Source organism: Dasypus novemcinctus, chromosome 8 (assembly GCF_030445035.2).
Source record: "Dasypus novemcinctus isolate mDasNov1 chromosome 8, mDasNov1.1.hap2, whole genome shotgun sequence".
In the NCBI taxonomy this organism is placed as follows: Eukaryota; Metazoa; Chordata; class Mammalia; order Cingulata; family Dasypodidae; genus Dasypus; species Dasypus novemcinctus.
In genome coordinates, this window is record NC_080680.1 from 108469174 (window position 1) to 108489587 (window position 20414).

The window sequence follows — 20414 nt, forward strand, 5'->3', positions numbered from 1 at the left end:
CCCCGCGACCATCTCCTCTGTCAGGTCTCGGCTTCACCGCCTCACTAGCGCCCCTCGGCGCAGCGGGACCCCCTGGCAGCCGCTACCCCGCAGGGCCTGCTCGCCCCGGGCCCTCGTCGCGCGGGTGGGCCTTCGCCCCAGCCAGCCCCGGCACTGGCTTCTCACCCTCCACTGCGCCCCTGAGCTCGTGCACCTCCTCGAAGGTTCTCGCTCCTCCTGCCCACCCCGCCTCCTTCGCCTCCCCCAGGGGGGCCTCCCACGGCCCGGAACCCCCGTTTGCTACCGTTAAACAGTCTCTCCGAGGCCGGCGGGCTTTTCCTTCCCAGCCCAGCCCGGGACTCTGCATTCCGCTGTGTCATGATTTGATTGACGTCCTTTCCCCCTTGGGAAGGGAAAGCCCGAGAGGGCCTGGCCCCTGCGCTCTGCTCGCTCTGGGGTCCCCCGTGTCCGCCAGGCGTCCGGCACGCAGCAGGTGCCCGTGGGAGCGCAAGGGCGAGGGGCAGCTCGAGCACCTTCCCCGCGCGCCGGCCCGGCGGGGAGGAAGGGCGCGGGCCCCGCGGCCCCCTCGGACCCCGCGGCGCCGGAAGCACCCGGACCGGCCCCCTCCCCGCGCGCCCGCCGCCTTATCTCGGCGCCTCGGGGGCGGCAGAAGAAGCCGTGGGCGCGCCGGGAGGGACGCGGCGGCATGGGCCGGGGGCCCCGCGGTGCGGGCCTCCCGCCTCGCCGCCTGCTGCGGCTCCTGCTAGTGCTCAGCCTGGCCCGAGGCGCCCCCGCAGCGCCGCGCGCCGACGGTGAGTGCGGGCCGGGGAGGGGGCGCGGCGCAGGTGCCCCGAGGTCACTGGCTGGGCCCCCAGGGCGCGCCCGGGACGCTTCCCCGCCCCTGGGCCGGGCCGCGTGGAGCCGGGGCGTGGAGTGCAGGTGGGGCTCGCTCTGGCCGTGTGGAATCGGGAAGGCAACGCTCAGAGAAGCGGGAGAGGCTCCCCGCCCCGGCACCCACTCGCCGCCCCCCCCACCTGTGGCTAGGCGGGGGCTGGGCGCGCGCTGCCCGGGGGGCGCCGCGTGGGGCGTGGAAGGGCGTTCCCCGCTGCACCGTCACGCTTCCGGCCCCGCTGTGGCTTTTGAGCGACAAATTCTTGACTCGAAGCAATTTTCTTTGTATCTTTATGTCTTCACCTTGGTGAAGAACTGGCTGCTAAAAAGAGAAAGAAATGTAAAGAAGTTTACAGGAACAGTGTTCATTCAACTCTTTCATTCATTGAACTCAGGATTCAGACATGTAAGGGAGGTGACATTGACCCCCAAAAAACTGTCATAGCAGGCAGAAGGCCCTAAGAGCTCTGAGAAGGGGTGGTTGGTCAGAAGAGGGAAAGGTCCTTAATATTTGGATGCAGGAAGATGAGGAAAAGGCCATTCCAACTCAAAGCAGAGGACACAGTCACCGCTGCACAAATGTGTGTGCACTGAGTGAATTCCAGACAAAGGGGACAGCGTGAGGAACAGCATGTAGGAACAAAAGCTTGGGGGGTGGCGATTCATTCGCTGGGTAGGAGAGGAACAGGAAATGGGGTGGAAAAACCCATTGTACTCCACCAGAAGGCAGAGTGCCTTGATGAGCACATCAGGGCATTTGGACCTTGCTGTTCCTGGGCAGTGGGGAGCCATTTGGCTGCTGCTGTAGGGTTTTGTATTGGGGAGTGATATGAAAAGTGGGTGTAAGGAAACCCCCAGCTTCTTTAATAAATACCAACACTGACCCTGAAATGAAGGGGAATTTCCATGTGAGGAGATATGGGGGGGCTTAGAGGTTCATACCCCTGTCCCCTCCCAAACTCTCTTCACCCTGGGACTTTTACCATTGCAGGTGGGTGTTTCTCTTGCTTCCAGTCTTCTGGAGTGGCTGTTTTTGTACATCAGATTTCTGATAGGCTTTCCAACCTCCTTCCCTAACCTGGTGCTGCATTCCACTGCAGTTGTACATAAGAGCTTGTAGAAGCTTGGCGCTTAGGGAGCAGTCCACCTGCTTCCACCGAACTGCTGGGCTAAGACGGCTGAAGATGACAAGAAGCATCTGAAGTCATCCACCAGTGCTTAAAGGCTGTAGGATGAATCTGGGGAAATGGAAGTCAGGATTGCCTGATTGAGCCCCCTCTCCATACGTAGGCATTCTCCTGCAGTTACAACCTTGGAAGATCTGTTTTTATTAAGGACAGGTTTTCTTATGGTGGACCATGTGGAGAAAAGGCTGGGTGCTTAGAGACCATTGAGGAAGTGGTTGCTGTAGCTGGCCTAGAAGGACTGAGGACTGGGCCCACAGTTAAGACAGAGAGAGAACTGAAAGTAAATGATAAGGTTGGGATGGAACTGGAGGGACTTACTAACAGAAATTAAGGTACAAGGAAACAGAAGAGTAACGATAACACTAAGGTTTTGGGACTGGATGACTTGGATGTGTGATTCTATTGGAGAAAAACCAAGATTTGGAAAGGAAGATGATTGGACATCCTGGACTTGAGATGATGTTAAGAGGTTCAGAAAGATGAAAGCCATCAGCAGGCAGGAATGTGAACCACAGGTGTGTCATCCAAGTAGACTGGGATAGTCACTTGAAGCCTTGAGGTCAAAGACATTAAGAGGACCCAGGACAGATTCCTGGGAAGGACAAAGTTTAGATGGTAGATGCAAGTGGAGGAAAAAGAAACAGCAGCCAGATAGGTGGGAGATCGGTATAGTGCCAGGACGCCAGGGGAAAGCAGACCAAGGGGATGGAGATGGGGAAGAAGGCTTTGGATTTGGTGACTGTGGTTGGTGTGAGCCAGAGTGCCAGCAGAGTCCTGAGACAGAGAGCCAAAGCCGAGGGCTGCACGTGAGTATGGAGACCTTGGCAGAACAGATACTCCTTCAAGTTAGAGGAAAGAGAGGGGTGTGTTTAGGTGGGCTGGGGGTCAGTGCATGATTTGGGGGGGTGGGGGGAATAAAGCAGACTGGAGCACGTTTTAGACTGAGGAACATTATTCATTAGGAAGAAACTGAAGATGCAAAAATAAATGAGAATATTTAATGGAGCAAGTCAGTCTCTGCAAGGGGAGAGAAGAATGGAGAAGAAATGCTCTTTCCTGTCACACAGCTCTCTGCGGAGTGAGCATTATTCATATTTCAAAACCAGCCCAGTTGTCCTCCTTCCTGGAAGCCCATTACACTTATCCACTTCTCCCTGCAGCACCCGAGACTCTGTGCCCACTCCTCTGCTGTACATGTTACCATAGTGGAGCGAAATTGCTTAGTAGGCTCCTCGTGGGATGCGGTTGTGGCTGTGTTAGGAATCTGGGATACGTGTGACGTGAGTGTCAAGCAAGGAAGTTTGGGGGAGGAGGCCAAGGCAGGTGCCCTGAGTATGAAGAAAGACCCATCACTGAGACCCATAATTGGTAGAGCAGGAAGGTGTGGGTGGGTGGGTGGGGTGCCAGGCCCCAGGGAATTGAAGGTTTGGAATGGGTGAGGAGGGGTGCAACCTGTCGGTCCTGTTTCTTAACCTTTTTCTGGCATTGCCCTGAGTCTGGGCGTGGCTGTGGGACTTGCTGGCTCAGGCCTGGGTGGGGTTTGGGAGGGTCAGAGGGAGAAGGGGTGGGGAGTCCTGGGGAGCAGTGATGGGGGGCAAGTTGCTGTTACGGTAGAAAATGCGCCTGTATTTCTTAGGCTTGATCTTCTTCACTCTGTCCTCAGGAATTAGAGCTGCATGGTTCCTGGAGCGGAGAAGAGGGAGTGCGTTGTTTAGGAATGATTTAAAGTTGCTCAAAGGAAAGGAGCAGGATCAGAGCTGGTGAGAGGGTCCCGGCAGCTGCTATTCCACCTCCAGGCACTTGGCTCTGGGCACATGCACAGCCTTCGGTCCACATAGGTGTCATTGCCCAGGAGAGCAGGTGGCCTGTTGGTGTCTGCACAGAAGACAGGGGAAATTAATTGCTTGGAACAAAGAGTGTGCTGCCTGCTTTCAGAATGTGAGTCAGGCGTGAGGCAGCATGTGGCAAGAACTGGGGGTGGGTAGGGAGTGGGTGGCATGTTCGGCCTGAACCTAGGGTGCAGCCAAAACGCATGACTGACTGCTTACCTCAAAACTCAGCCTGTCACGAGACATTTGTTACAGATTAAGAAAGAATATTGTCAAAATCTGACTTATGACAATGCAAGGTGTTGGTGGAGGGTTGATGTAAGGGGCCCCTGGATGATGTGATGCATGTTTGCTTTGTAAGTTCATAACTTTACTTATACACTTATTGTTTATGTATGTTCATATAGAAATGATATACAGATAATAATAATAGGGTGAGTTGGGGGAAAATATTTTGGTGAATGGTATTATTTTGACAATGCTCTTTAATCATTAGTCTAAAATGTTTCACAACAATGCAAGGTGTTGGTGGGTAGGGTGAGTTTATGAGAGCCCTGTATGATGCTATGCATGTTTGTTTTGTAAGTTCACAACTATTACTATACACTTATTGTTTATGTATGTTTATGTGTGAGTGACATACTTCAATAAATTAAAAAAAAACAAACAAAAACCCACAACTCACCGGGTGACTAGGGCGCTGGGTGTGGCCTGGTTCCTGGTGTGGAGGCCAGGTGGGGGGGGAGGGGCGGTGCAAGTTTATCTTGGTCAAAGGAGAAAGTGAACAGAGGCGGGCAAAGGAAGCTGCTTTACATGAGGAAAGTTAAGAGGTTTTTAAAAATGTTTATTGTGCTGACCTATTGTTGAAATAAAGATGAGCAAAACTTGTTTAGATCTCAGAGAATTTTTTCAGTCGATTCATAAATTGGGGAGATTCCAGTAGCCATGAGGTAGAGAGGAATTCCGCTGAAGAGAGGAGCAGCACATGGCTTTTATGGACAGAACAGGGAGTAGATAGGGAGGGCATTTGCAGGCTCATTTCCTAATAACTTAGCAATGAGGAAGTTAGCTGGTGAAGAGTAGGGAGCTGGCAATAGCTGACTGGCTGTTTTAAATTTTGTTTTCTGGGTGAGCCTAGCATTTACAGGGAAATAGAAACTTACTTAGATTTTGGTTTTGCTGATGTGGGCTTACCACGGGTGCCTGCAGTTGGGCCTCCTAGATTTTACTTATCAATTTTCGCTGCCCCCCCCCCCCCCGAGATAAAACTGTAAGGCATTAGCGCCCCTCTTAGCTACCCTGTGCTTGTTCTAGACAGCTCTGTAGGTGGTTAACTCTAGGTTACAGATGTTTTGAGAGCTACCATTTTTGTTCTCTTCTGTTGTTCTTGGCGACTAACACCATTTAGCAAAATGGCTGGGTGCAATCATTTAAAAGTTTTAAGAGGATACATAAGGTGCTCCAGGGAAACCAATATGATTACTATGAGTAGTGAAATGCCCAATGTTTGGAGTTTGCTTTTAAGCTAGGCACCCTAGGACCCAAACCAACTGAAATTGAAGGGCTCGAAAAGCAATCTTGTGGAAGGACTTATTTTTTGAGCCATGTGACTTGTTCAGCTATTTCATGTAACTGCCTTTCAGCGTTCCCAGAAGTGTTTATACAAGTACAGCAGGTGGTATCGATGACAGTATAAACTATTCCTTGCTCAACCAGCAATTCTATTATTTAGAATAACTTTAGCTAAAGAATCTAAAGGTTTTTGTTGTGCAGCAGTAGCCTTTGTGATGGAATTGTTACTGGATGATTCTGGGCTTCTAGGTTGTTGGCTTATGTTGCTTAAAAGAATTAAGGACACACCATAAGGTAGGCAAGGGAGTAAAGAGTTTATTAAGAAACAAGAACATGAGAAAAATAAGCAGTCGCAGGTGTGGACTACAGGTGTGCTGCAGGGTGAGTTGCTCCTGTGGGACACCAGGCTAGGGCTTTTTTTTTTTTCAATTTATTTTGGTCTTTTTTAAAAAAGATACATAGATCACAAAAAATGTTACATTAAAAAGTATAAGAGGTTCCCATATACCCCACCCCCACCCCACCCCTCTCCTCCCACATCAACAACCTATTTCATCATTGAAGCACATTCATTGCATTTGGTGAATACATTTTGAAGCACTGCTGCCCTGCATGGATTGTAGTTTACATTCTCCCCCAGTCCATTCAGTGGATTATCGCAGGATATATAATGTCCAGCATCTCTCTGTCCCTAGGTCAGGACTTTTTAAAGTCTGTCTGCTGTTCTGATTGGTTGCCCCACCTGTCCTTTCTCAGGGGGTCAATGGTGAGGCCTTTTGAGGATATCTGGGGCTTTCCCTTGACCCTGAATGGGATTCTCATCCCAAATGAGATTCTTGTTACAAATAAGATTCTAATGCTGGGATCTCTCGAGATCCTCAGGAGATTTCTGGGCGGGGTCTTATGGCCATGTTGTCTGTCAGCCGTATTGTCTGCTGGGTCTTCAGCTGTGATCCAAGTTTTCCCTTTCCCTGAACTAACCTGCCTCAGAATTACTAATTTTCCCTACTGTTACAGAGAAATTTCTAATCATATTTTCATTGGTTTTAATTCCTAACCAAGGCAATAAGAGTCTAATGAAAGAGGCTCATTTGGCATCAGTGACACCTGCAGGCAATTCGTGCTTGGCTTGGGAATGTAAATTAAGCAGAGTAGTCCAATTTAGGCTTTGGATTAGTTATGAATTTTAAGGGAACAAGGAGGCATCTGAGGGTACATTGCCCTGCCGCTGTCCAGGGGGCCTAAATGGAAGAGGTTTAATTTTTTCCATAAAGAAAAACAAATCCTGGAGGGGTGCAGCCCACTCCTAGAGATGTCAGAGTCATCTTGGGGACATCTCTGGATATACAAATGAGCCATATGCCCTGTTTGCTGTACTGGGAGTTGTTGCATCTTGCCAACTCACCCAGGGATGTCGGGAAGAAGGGTGACTTGCTAATGGCTGTGCCGTTATCTTTGTCACAGGATATAAATGAAGGCCTTCCTGATGTTTGTACAAATGTGAGGCAGGGAAAATTGGCTTTCGTAGCAATCCTGACTCAATAGAGAGAAGAGAGAGATTGAAGATGAGTGATATTTTTAAAGTAGCATTTGGCACCTGAGAGTGATTAGTCATGGGAAAAACAATAGGGTCTCTGGCATCATGTACAGATGGTGGTTTGTGATGACAGATACAATAATCAGTTATATTCCCCCATTTGCAATGGCCTGGGAAAAATGAATAAGAGCCTTGCTTTTCCAGGCCCTGCAAAAAGGAAGAAAGAGACAAGCAAGAAGAATTTAAACATTTTCAGTGGTAGGATTTCCTAAGCAAGATGGAAAAGATGTGCAAAAGGGGTGTGGAAATAATAATTGTAAAGAATAATATGATAAGGAATATGAAAGGAATGTGGGGATTTGTGGTCTTGGGTGGAAGCTCTCTATCTCGTGAATCCATCTACTTCTTGTTCTAGTAAATTTTAGTTGTAGGTCTCTGGTTTGGTCACAGGTCACAACTTTTCAGTTGTGAGATGTGAACCCATATTCAATCCCTGTAGTCTGACCGCAGTGTCAGGAGTTCAGAGCACCTGGCATGGTCCCTTTTGGCATGGTTCAAGGGCCGTTTTGCCCTGATGTCGTTTCCAGTTTACCCTTTTGCTGAATGAAGTTAGGAAGTGAGGAGTCTGAGGGAGATTCAGATCTGGAAATGTGTCCCTCTTTGGTGGAGATAACCTTGTGCATAAGTCATTGGAGGTTTATAATAGTGAGTTATCTCCTGCTGGGGAAGCAGGGGATTCATGATAAGATGAAGGCCAGTTGCCAAAGGTCTTTCAGAGCGAACTTCATAGGGAGAAAGTTTGTGTTTCCCAAAAGGTGTGCTTCGAATAGGGGCCAGTGGAAGAACTTGAGGCCACAGTAACCTGGTTTCCTCAGTTAATTTTGATAGTATAAGTTTTAATATGCTCTTTGCTTTCTCTGCCTTTCCAGAGTATTAAGAGTGGTAGAGACAGGGATAATGGCCACTCTTTTGTAGAATCTTCGTTAGAGCTTTAATGAGCTGCCCAGTAGAATGAATGCCTTGGTCATTAGAAATGATTGAAGGTGTTCCCCAGGCGGGGAATATATTTCTAAAAAGGCCTCTGTCTATTGAAATATTTGAGTCTAGCTGATATTATGAATTATCTTAACTTGGTTTTTAAAAATATTTAGGTTATTTATTACTGTGCCAGACTTATTAACATAAATACAGTATTGTTTATGGGCAGTCAGGGTGTCTAGAGCCTGTCTTGTTAGAACACTGATACTGGGCTTTTAACTTCAGCCGGGAGGACCTGGAGACCACTTAGAGGGGCATTAAAGCTCCGTTTTATAACCTTAGATGTATTTATAACTGCTCACTCTGGTGGGGTGTTCCTAGGGCAGGGGTGATGATGTGTATTGTCAGTTTGATGCCCGGTATACAACAGATACCAAGTTAGCTTTCTGACGGGCATTTAGGGTGGATTATATATGCAGGATCACAGGAGTCAGTCTAATTTACAGGTAGAAAATAAAACCACGTAGTTATCTGCAGTTTATAAAGGGGATGCACAATAGCTCAGGTAATGAATAGGAGCAGAATCTGTTGACTCACAGGAGTGTGCTATAGTTTTCCTTTGAAATAAAAAACTTCTTTACAGTCACCCTTCTTTTGATCAAAGATAATCTCAAAAAGGTTATTCTTAATTATAAAATAACGCTGATTTCTTTAGATTTGGCCTGATTATTTACATAGGTGTAGTGAGAATAATTTACTATATGGGCTTTTTAAAATTTGGCTTTGCTGATAGTTTTTATAAGGAACTTCTAATTGGACTTTTAGAAGCCCTGTAAGGCTAGGAAACTAAGCCAGGACCTTAACACCAGATTTCATCTGTTGTCCGGAAAGTACAAGTACAGCTGGTTACCCTGGACTAGGTACCAGATTGGTTTTTCCAAGAGTGTTTTATAAGCATTGGTTTTATAAAGTTAGCCTTACTTTCTTAAAAGTATCTGGTTACTTCTGATGAAATGAGCATCATTTTTTTGTAGGTTTCTTTTTTTGTTTTTTATTTCTTTTTTGTGTGTGTTTTGTTTGTTTGTTTGTTTTGAGCATCGTTCTTTAACTGGCATCGCCAATTATGCCCTGTTATCAAGGAGGACAAAATCTGATGGGCTCTACGTAAAAATTATTTTACCATAAAAATAAGAATATTCAATGAAAGTTTTCAAATTTTGGAGGTCCGGGTAGAGAGAAAATGATGAATGCTTTATGAATTGTAGCTAACAAGAGTAAGGGATTCTTGGTATCTAGAAAATAGAACCTTAACATAGTAGCAATAATCTAAACAAAACTATAATTATTCTTTATCAGTTCATCTAGCCCGAGGTGATTAGTTCTTGTTTTGCTTGATCTTGTGTTAGCAATCTCATGACCCATCAGTTTCTTTGCTAGAATTCTGGAACCTTGATTTTCATCCAGTAGCAGAGTCTTAATTATTAAAGCAATGTCCTTAGTAGCTTGTGCCCCAGTGTACCTGGCATAGTTTTTTCTTTGTGTCTTTGAGACCATTCCTCTTTATTGAAGATGAAGCAATCTGGTCTGTAGCTGATTGCAAATGTTTTCAGGGAAGCACCAGAATAAAAATTGTCTGTAGATGATAAAAGTTTAAAATGGCTGTGGTTAAACTTACGGCTCTTTTATAAAAGTGGAAGTTCTGATCAAAGTTCATTACAAAAATAATGAAATTTGAGAAGAAAATTTGGTTGTTTCTGTAACATGTAACATTAAAAAAAAAAATAACTGAAATCATGACCACTAACACTATACTGTTGTCTGATATCAGTCAGATCAGTACTGGGACATCTCATGAACAGTCAGGCTATTGACAAATCTCTAGGGACTTTATACAATTTCTGAAATGTTTATGTTAATAGCATTTTACCCATATAAATCTAACAGAAAGTTAGAAAATCCTATTTAATTTGACAACACTTTTCATGTAACTCATTAACGTATTAAATAAACCTAATTATTTCTAGCACCTCTTTTTTTTTTTTACAAGGTGAAAGAACAAATCCTTTGTGGTTTTCTAGGATCCTTTTGGAAAATCCCAAAGATGGTTTGAGATCAATAGGATGTTATTTAGCATTTAATTTTGGGAAGACTATATATCAAAAAAAGTTTTTTGTTATGTTTGCACATTTTGTTAAATAGAAAAATGGGTCACTGTGAAATAACATTTGGTTCTCTATTTAACCAAAATGACAATAAGGGATTTTATAAGTAAGTAGATATTAACATGATTATTAAAAAAATAAATAAAACAGCACACAGTTCTTTTAAAAGTGTAAAGACTTTTAAAAAAAGCAATATAAATATCAGTAAGGTTATTATTCTGATAAGACAGAATCTTTGCTTTCTAAGCAGTTTATTCAGATGATTAAGAAAATCTTTTACAACTTTTTACTAAGAGCAGACTAATAATCTAAGAAAACTTTATTTTAACAGAAAGAAACCTAAAGTCTAGTTCTGTAGGATACTGTCTGATAAGGAAATGAAGCTGGATTCCTCTAGGTTCTTAGCTATATTACATAAAAGAATTTAAGAACATGCTGATTTAGTTAGGCCAGTAGATTATAGAGAAAAATGGGAGAAGAGAAACGGGAGAAAATGACGGATTACGCATCCCAGGTGTAGGTGCAGGCTGCTCCAGGTAAAGGGAGAGATTTGGCTTGTGTGGTTACCTTTTGAGCTATTAATTATCCCCCCACTTGCTAATGTTTGGGGGAGGGGACCCCAGCTGTTTGCTGTTCTGATTGGTTACCCCAAACGTCAGTTCCCCACGGGGCTCAATGGTGAGGCCCCGTCAGGATATCCAGGGCTTTTCTTTGACCCTGAGTGAGATCTCGTTCCAAATGGGGTTCTCGTGGGGTCCTTCTGGCAGCCTGCTTGGGGGTGGTCTTTCCTCAGGAGTTTCCAGGTGGGATTCCATGGCCACGGGGTTCGCAGTCATGTTTTTCTGCCAGGTCTTAGACTTGTCTTCCCATTCTCTACAGTAGCCTGCCTTGTTCATGACATAAAATTCCATTTCAATGAACATTTTACAACTTTTTATATCCATTCAGGTTTTGTCCTACATATTCCTGCTTTTCATTCTGTGACTACCAGTCATTTTACTTTAGGCCAAAACTGCTCTCTTTTCCCTTAACAAAGCACATTCTGCACACCTTATATACAGCGGTACCTTAAGTTACTAAAAAAATCTTTGAAACTGTCTTTATTTTATTTTTTTAAAGATTTGTTTTATTTATTTCTCTCCATCCCCTCGTTGTTTGCACTGGCTGTCTATTCATCTTCCTTGTTTCTTTAGGAGGCACTGGGTACTGAACCTGGGACCTCCAATGTGGGAGGGAAGTACCTAATCACTTGAGCCACCCCCGTTCCCTGCTTTGTTGTGTCTTTCATTATGTTTTCCTTCTTGTATCTCTTGTTGTGTTATTTTTTTGTGTCAGCTTGCTGCATCTGCCTGTCATGCCACCTTGCTATCTTTTTTAGGAGACACTGGGAACCGAACCAGGAACCTCTAATGTGGTAGGCAGGAGCCCAATTGCTTGAGCCACATCTGCTTCCCTGAAACTGTCTTTAAGTAAACATCCTACAAAACTAAATTCTTCTTAAAATAAAGCCAGAATGCTAACTCAATTTGGTTAAACACAGATTTACATTTTTCATAATTTTAAAGATTTAGTCGATGTAATGCTAGCTTATTTTATCAGTAAAGCTTTATAAATTTAAGGAGAACATACCCAAGTAGGGTAAAATTGTATTTGTATTGTACTTAACATTGATAATGCAGAAGAAACAGCTGCTTTTAACTAACAATATTAAACTAGTCCTGTTTATCAAATGTTTGTCTGAATTATGTTAATTTTTTTTTCCTTAACATTTAGTTTTAGTTCCATGAATACTTTTTTTAAAAAAATTGGGAATATTAGAAGTTTGGTTTCCTTAATTTCCAGGACTTTAGGAGTATTAATTCACACATACGGGCTTATTTTTTAAGCCAATTTTAGTAGAATTTCTTTATGAAGTTTTAGAAATCAATTTGGTAATACCATCTGAGGTAGGAAAATATTATACATCAAACATACAGACAGACACAAATAGAGAGTTTATAGCTTTAATTTACAATTTTCCAGGTATGAGCCAGATATAAAAACACAGAAACACAGGAAACATAGAAATACAAAACTTACTAGTTTATATAAGCTATTATAGTGTTTTGCAATTTCTTAGTTGAGTCTGAGTTCCAGTTAAAACAGGCACACTATTTGGCCTAATTCTGGGGCTGCTTTTTCAAGTGCACATCTAAGATAAGGAATCTTATTGAACTGAAAAGTGCCCCATAAAGGCCATTGTAATTTTAAGTTGTTCTGTTAAAGCAGATGCAACTCCATGCCCCATAATTCTTTTCTTTTTTTTTTCTTTCTTTCTTTTTTATTTCTCTCCCCCCTCCCTCCTCCCCTCAGTTGTCTGCTCTCTGTGTCAATTCGCTCTGTGTTCTTCTGTGACCACTTCTATCCTTAGCAGCACAGGGAATCTGTGTTTCTTTTTGGTGGATCATCATCTTGTGTCAGCTCTCCATGTGTGCAGCGCCATTCCTGGGCAGGCTGCACTTTCTTTCGTGCTGGATGGCTCTCCTTACAGGGCACACTCCTTGCTCATGGGGCTCCCCTACACGGGGGACACCCCTGCGTGGCACGGCACTCCTTGCGTGCATCAGCACTGTGCATGGGCCAGCTCCACACGGGTCAAGGAGGCCCAGGGTTTGAACCGTGAACCTCCCATGTGGTAGGCGGATGCCCTATCCATTGGACCAAGTCCGCTTCCCCTTTCCTGTTTTTAAAATCAATTTTATTGAAATGCATTTCAAACCATACAATCCATCTAAAGTGCCATAATCTTAAACATAGAAGACGTGGAGGTGCCTGTTGGCAGAGAACTCTTAGACTTTGAGGATCCCATTTCCAGGAGCAAAATGCTGTGGACCCCACAACAGAAATGCTGTGAACAAGACCAAAGGGTAAAGGCTCAAGTCCCTCATAAGGGACCTTCTCGCCTCGAATAATCAGCCAGTTAACTCCAGGGTGGGAACATTGTGAGATTGGAGAGCTCAAAAACAAAGAGTGGAGCTGGGGGAAGTAGATGTGGCTCAAGGATTGGGCCCCCAGCTACCATACACGAGGTCCAGGGCTCGATTCCTGGGGCCTCCTGCAGAAGGCAAGCTGGCCTGTGCAGCGAGCTGGCCCGTGCAGCGAGCTGGCCCGAGTGGAGAGCTGGTCCATGAGGAGTGCTGCCTTGCGCAGGAGTGGCTGGCCCACATGGAGAGCTGGCACAGGAAGATGATGCAACAAAAAGAGACATAGAGGGGGACAATAAGAGATGCAGCAGACCAGGGAGCTGAGGTGGCGCAAGAGATTGAGTGCCTTTTTGCCACTCTAAAGGTCCCAGGATCAGTTCCTGGTGCCACCTTAAGAGAAGACAAGCAGACACAGAAGAACACACAGAGAATGGACACAGAGAGCAGAGAGTGAGCGCAAAAACAACCAGGATGGGGGTCGGTGGGTGGGGTAAATAAATAAAACTTAAAAAAAGACAAAACAAAAAGAGTGGAGTTGAACCCCAGATGAACTTCCCAACCACCGATGAGAGAGCGAGGAGGGCAGTGAACACAATGGATTCCTGCAGGCACCATACCCGCTGTTCCAGTTTGTAGAGTCAGCCGCAATTCCTTCTTGGTCGCCAAAATAACTGTTAAAATAACAACTGGAGCAAAATTTGTTTAGGTTTCAGGAAGTTTTATTGAATCAATTCATGAATTAGGGCGATTCCAGTCAACACGAGATAGGAATTCCGCCGAACAAAAAGAGCAATGGGCTTTTATAGACAGAGCAAGTGAGTACATTGGGAGGAAGTGTTCACGGGTTAATGCAGACTGCGTTTCCTAATATGGTTAGTGCAGGGGGTTGCTTAGCAATGAGGAAGTTAGCTGTCGGAAGAAGAGGGAGTTAGCAATATCTCATTGGCTGATTTAAATTCTGTTTTTCTTGGCGAGCATGGCATTTACAGGGAATAGAAACTTAGATTTTCGTTTGGCTGACATGTGGCTTAGCAGAGGTGCCTCTAGTTGGGCCTACCAGATTTTATTTATCCATATGTATAGCATAAGACTTGCCATTTTAACTATTTTTAAGTGTCCAATTCAGTGGCATTAATTATACTCACAATGTTGTGCAACCATCACCACTATCCATTACCAAAACTTTTTCATGACCCCAGAGACTCTGTACCTAAGGTTAAAGGTTCTTGATGGAAAATGCCAGCCCTGGGTTGGGGCTGGGTGGGAAATATATAATAGTTTGCATTGCCTTGCAAATATTACATTGTTTGAGAGAGTACAGTGCTTTGTCTTGGGGAATTTTAAAGCAGAGCAATGTTTTTGTTTAGTTTTTCTGTCAGGGATGTTGGAGAGGGAATATGGGTTTTACAGGTTCCTTCCATCTCTGGAATTTGATGCCCTCTCTGAAAGGCAATGCACTTTGACGTAGTATGGTAGGAAACTTGAGAATGCTTACTTTCTCTTCCTGAGTTTTAGGTCTACTTTGTTTATTTCCCCAGGTCTTTTCCTCTCTTTCCACACATCTCCACGAGCTTGAGGGAGAATCTCATGAAGGTTGTGCAGCAGATTTGTTTGATCCAACTGTGAATGGCTAAGGATTACCTTTAAGAAGGATTTAAATTTGAGCGTACCATTTGTGCTTTTAACCTACCGTCTTTCCTTGACAGTGAATAAAATCTCTTCGCCATATCATTAAAAGTCCATCTGCTGTTATTTCAGAAGTGCACTTAAGGAATTGTTGTCCTCATATTGACAGAAAGAGCCAGAGCAACTGGCTCCTGCTGGTAGCCTCCATCTCATGCTGAGGTACAGATCTTCTTGGTGTGGGGCAGAGAGGAGGGAAAGATGAGCAGGGCTGAAAGTGTGAGGAAGTTGAACTTCCAACTTTTTTTTTTCTTTTGGCTTCTGGACTTTTTAATGTGAACAAATTAATTTTCAGAGTAATGAAACAAATACAGCATTTTCCTAGGAATGGAAAACTTGCTTGGTAGTGTTAGAAAGAAAGCTGTATCTAAAGAGAATGAACGCTCACCCAAATGTGCAGAAGAAAAGAATTTATTCATGATCTTGCAAGAATGGGTGTGTGATCTTTGTAAAATGGCCAGTGGGCCCAGCAACAATACACAAGAATATTTATATCCTAAGCTTAACACGCAGGTCCCTCCCCTATTCCCCAGTGATTGGGTACTTCAGAGGTTACAACCTATCCAAGAGTTCTAACTAACGTACGTAGGTTCCTGCTCTTAGTTATTGCTCTCATTCCCTGCGTTCAGGTGACTTGGTAGTTGGCTCTAATTTTAAATTCAGTGCCAGAGTCATTAGAGCCTTTGTCCCTCCTTCTGTTAACTGCAGAGCCGGTTTTAGCTAGTTCCCCTATCAGGATATGGGTGGCTGATGTGATAAACCACGAGGCTGATTTTAGTTATTTTCCCTGATTCCACGTCTCCTTCATGTGAAAGCTAAACTTAGCCCCTTTCTTACAGCAGTTATTTCATACTTCTTAAACTTCCAACTTCTGAGTCAGGTACAGTGAAGAAGGCTGGGAGGATGCTGGGATGACAGGGAGTGATGATGTCAATTGAGATGTTATGGTTCCTAGAATATCAGCCCCTTGAGTAAGTAGACACTTATCCAACAGCTATTGCTTTGAATTTTTGCATTGTTGCAGTTCTCCATAACACTCATTAGTATAAATGGGCCTAGTCTAGCTTGTTGGTGTTAGTACCTTCGTTAATTCATTAACAAAGAGTTGTTGAGAGGTTGTTATAACAGCTGACATCCTCTAAATGTATACCATGTATTAAATCGTTTACTCTTTAGCCTTGCAACAACCATGTGAGGAAGGGCTCTGATCAGCCTCACTTTACAGAGTTACAGGAAACTGAGGAACAGAGATTGTCAAAGATCATACAGCTAGTAAATGGCAGAGCTAGGATTGTAACCCAGATTGCCTTTTTCTGGAAACCATGCTCTTAACTTCTATGCCAACATACCAGGCACTGTCCTAGATATTTTACGTGACTTCTTTCTAAGAATAAAAATAACATGTGGAAAGAGACATAAATATTCATGCAAATTCTCTCTCACATTTGTATAGTGCTTGAGAGTGCATATGACATTTGTATTTCTCACTTAATCCTCACAATCTGATCTCTACCTCAGAGATTAAAACTGGAGGACTGAGAGTTAAACTTGCCTGCGATCACATAACCAGGGAGCAAAAGGGAGTACTCCAGCCTAGGTTGAGGTACCAAAACCTGACTCATCCTCTCAACATAGGATGTGGTTTTTAACTGGCTGAGTCACTGCAGAGTGGAGAAGGACATCACAGCAGCCTGTGATGGTTTGAAGCTGTGTGGACCCCAGAAAAGTATGTTCTCAAAGCTAATCAATCCTGTGATATAAACTTACTGTAACTAGGACCTTTTGATTAGGTTACTTCAGTTAAGGCATGGCCCAGTGTAAGTCTTAATCCTCTTACTGGAGTCCTTTATAAGAGAATGTAATTCAGAGACAGAAAAGAGAAAGCCATGGAAGCAAGAAACTGGAAGAGAAGGGAGAGACCAGCAGATGCTACCGGATGCCTCACCTAGTGACAGAGGAGTCCCAGATTGCCAGCAGCTGGTCTTTGGGGAGAAAGCATCGCCTGATGATACCTTGGTTTGCACATTTTTCTAAGTCTTGAAAATGCTGTAAGCTTGTAAATGCATAAATCCCAATTGTAAGAGCCAAGCCAGTTCTGGTGTATTGTTTTTGGCAGCCTCGCAGGCTAAAACACAGCCCCACCCGGTGGATGCAAATATTACATTCTTCCTATAGTGTCCGATTCCCTGACTCTCCAGTTCTGCCAGTAATTCTCAGCTTCCCTGGCAGATCCTCATCTCTGTAGTGAATAGTTCACTCAGCTACTATATGGCAACCACCTCTGTTCTCAAGCCATTGAGTCTGCTGATGACAGAGCTAAAGTCACTGTTGATGAAAGTGTGAAGCTGCCTCCTCACACATCTGCTTCTCGGGTCATTGAGTGGACCACCTGGGAGCTTCTTAGAAATGCACCTTCTTGGGCCCCACTCCACATTACTGAACCAGAAACCCTGAAGATTCTGTGTTTTAACAAGCTCTTGTAGGTAGGTCACCAACCCTCCTCATTTGCAGGAGATTGAAGGGTTTCCCAGGCAGTGGGACTTGCAGTGTTAAAACCAGATTAATTAGTGGGTCACCCAATCTCCGGGTGATTCTCAGTGAGCTAGGGCTACTGAGTGAATGGACACTGTTAGCATGGTCAGGGCAGCCTTCCTGTCGGTCCTTGGATTGTGGTTGCCCTCCCTTGCCTCTCCTTCTTTAGGATGAGGTTTTCCTCTAGGAGATCGTTTGGTGGTTCGAGCAATTAGGATGCAGTGGGCTGTCCCTTAAGGCCCTACAGGCAAGACTAATCACAGCTGAATAGTAAACTTCAGCTGTGGCCCCGCCTCTTCCTCTGGAAACTACTACCACTTCAGAGGTGGCCTGAGAAATCCTGGGCAAGCCTTTGTTTTCACACCTATAAAATGGGGAAAAATACTTTCACCACTTGCTTTTTTTTTTTTTTTTTTAAAGGACAAACAACATTGTCCTTTTTTAGAATTTTATTTTATTTTTTCTTCCCCAACCCTGCCCCCACCCTGCTGTTTTTGCTGTCTGTGTCCATTTGCTGTGTGATCTTCTGTATCTATTTCTCTTTTTGTCTTCTCTTCTTGTCTTTCTCCTCTAGGATTTCCTGGGATTTCATCCTGGAGACCCCTGATGTGAAAGGAGGTTCTCTGTCAATTGCACCACCTCAGTTCCTGGTCTCTACCGCGCTTCACCTTGACTCTTCCCTTTGTCTCTCTTTTGTTGCATCATTATCTTGCTGCATGATTCACTTGTGTGGGCACTGGCTCACTGCATGGGCACTCGGCTTGCTGCGCAGGCACTCGGCTCACCATGCTGGCACTGGCTCACCACGTGGGCACTCGTGTGGGTACTTAGCTCGCCATGTGGGCACTCACATGGGCACTTGGCTCACCATGTGGGCACTTGGCTTGCCACATGGGTACCCACATGGGCACTCGGCTCACCGTGTGAGCACGTAACTCACTGCGTGTGCACTTGCTGCGCAGGAATGTTTTTTTTTTCACCAGGAGGCCCCAGGAATTGAACCCAGGTCCTTGCATATGGTAGGCAGAGGCCTTATCACTTGAGCCACGTCTACTTCCCACTACTTGGTTTTTATGAAAATGGAATGAAACGGTACCTCAGTTATATGCTAAGTACCATTATGTTAACTAGAGAATGCTTAGCAGATTATCTCTATTTAAAGATAATTTTCAGGGAAGTGGACTTGGCCCAATGGATAAGGCGTCTGCCTATCACAAGGGAGGTCCGCTCTTCAAACCCCGGGCCTCCTTGACCCACGTGGAGCTGGCCCATGAGCAGTGCTGATGCGCGCAAGGAGTGCCCTGCCACGCAGGGGTGTCCCCCGTGTAAGGGAGCCCCACATGCAAGGAGTGCGCCCCATAAGGAGAGTCGCCCAGCGTGAGAGAAAGTGCAGCCTGCCCAGGAATGGTGCTGCACACACAGAGAGCTGACGCAACAAGATAACGCAACAAAAAGAAACAGATTCCAGGTGCCACTGATAAGGATAGAAGGGTTCACAGAAGAACATACAGCGAATGGACAGAGAGAGCAGACAACTGTGGGGAGGGATGGGGAGAGAAATAAATAAAATAAATCTAAAAAAAAAATAATTTTCAATAAAAGGTAAAACCATGACTCGCATACAAAATGAATATACATTTAGAAATGTGTTTTGTTTGTATGCTTTGAAGGAACCAGGCAGATGTTCAAAGGAAATGTCTGCAAATGATGAATTAAAGTTGAGATGGATTGGAAATAGAGACAAAACTGATTTTTCCACAGTGGGGAAGTTAAAATCACTACTGTTGCCTCAAATGTACCACACTAATGCAAGATGTTATAAGATGTGGTAAATGGGAACTCGGCATTTTATGCATGATTTTTCTGTAAACCTACAACTTTTTAAATGTAAAATGAAGAAAAAAATCACTATTGGACAGTTACAACTTACAAAGAGTTGGGAAATAGTTCAAAGGTAACGAACAGGGCTAGAATCAGTCAGCCCAGGGGTATATAGAGGATGCATAGCTTTCCACTGAGAGACAATTTTTTTATTTCTACATCTGCATCTCATGCAGACCAATGAAATCAACTACTCTAAACCTCAGGCCCTTAAAAATAGAAAGGGGGCCTCTTTATTCGGGTGTCGTAAGTAAAGAACACTGTGGTGTCTAGTTCCCAACCTCACCGTCTCCTGTCCTGGCTCTGATGCTGGATACTCTTCCAGCCCAGACCATCCCACTTGGGCTGGATATGCTGACAATGAATGTGATGTTAAGGACGGACCAGGGCCTTGTAGCTACTGGCCTCTGCCATTGTTTGCTTGTCTTAAAAGGGAAGCAGGGAAGCGGATTTGGATCAAGGGATAGAGCATCCGCCTACCACATGGGAGGTCCAGGATTCAAACCCAGGGCCTCCTGACCCCTCTGGTGAGCTGGCCCATGCGCAGTGCTAATGTGCGCAAGGAGTGCCGTGCCACGCAGGGGTGTCCCCCGTGTAGGGGAGCCCCGTGCAAGGAGTGCACCCCGTAAGGAGAGCTGCCTAGCACGAAAAAAGTGTAGCCTGCCCAGGAGTGGTGCCGCACACACGGAGAACTGATGCAGCAAGATAACGCAACAAAAAGAAACACAGATTCCCAGTGCCGCTGGCAAGAATACAGGCGGATACAGAAGAACAGGCAGTGAATGGACCCAGAGAGCAGGCACCTGGAGGGGTGGGTGGGGAAGGGGAGAGAAATAAATAAAAAATAAATCTTTGAAAAAAAAGAAAAAGGGAAGCAACTGGGGAGCTGGTGTGGCTCCGGGATTGAGTACCTGCTTTGCATGGCCCAAGCAGTCTCTGAGCTCATGGCCAGGGAGAAGCCCTGGTACTCTTCTCCCTGTGAGAAGCAAGCAGAAGCCTGCTCCTCCCCACGTCTACCCCAAGGTTGTTGACGTTGATAGGCACCCGTGCGAGCTCAAGGAAATTCAATTTGGTATTCGTTGTTCTCATTGCTCACAGAGATAACCTAGGGACCTGGTTCAGGCACCTGGTCAGGTTAATGTAGGAAAGGAGGGACGGCATTTAGTCAGGACAAAGCCATAATCATCACAGATGAAACCCCACAGAACCAGGCCAGGCCC

The 20414-nt window shown here is 45.0% G+C and overlaps 1 protein-coding gene across 4 annotated transcripts in view; it reads left to right on the top strand.

Annotated features, from left to right (window-relative positions):
• Positions 1–377: 377 nt before the first annotated feature.
• Positions 378–20414, top strand: part of SUSD1 (sushi domain containing 1) — a 174680-nt gene continuing 154643 nt past the window's right edge. For 3 of the 4 annotated variants that reach the window (XM_058302539.2, XM_058302540.2, XM_071217064.1), the window contains exon 1: positions 671–791. In XM_058302539.2, the coding sequence (XP_058158522.1) occupies positions 686–791 (106 nt within the window). In that variant the 5' untranslated portion in view covers positions 671–685. Of the gene's footprint in view, positions 792–20414 lie in introns of all 4 variants that reach the window. The other variant, XM_058302538.2, reaches the window with a different exon arrangement.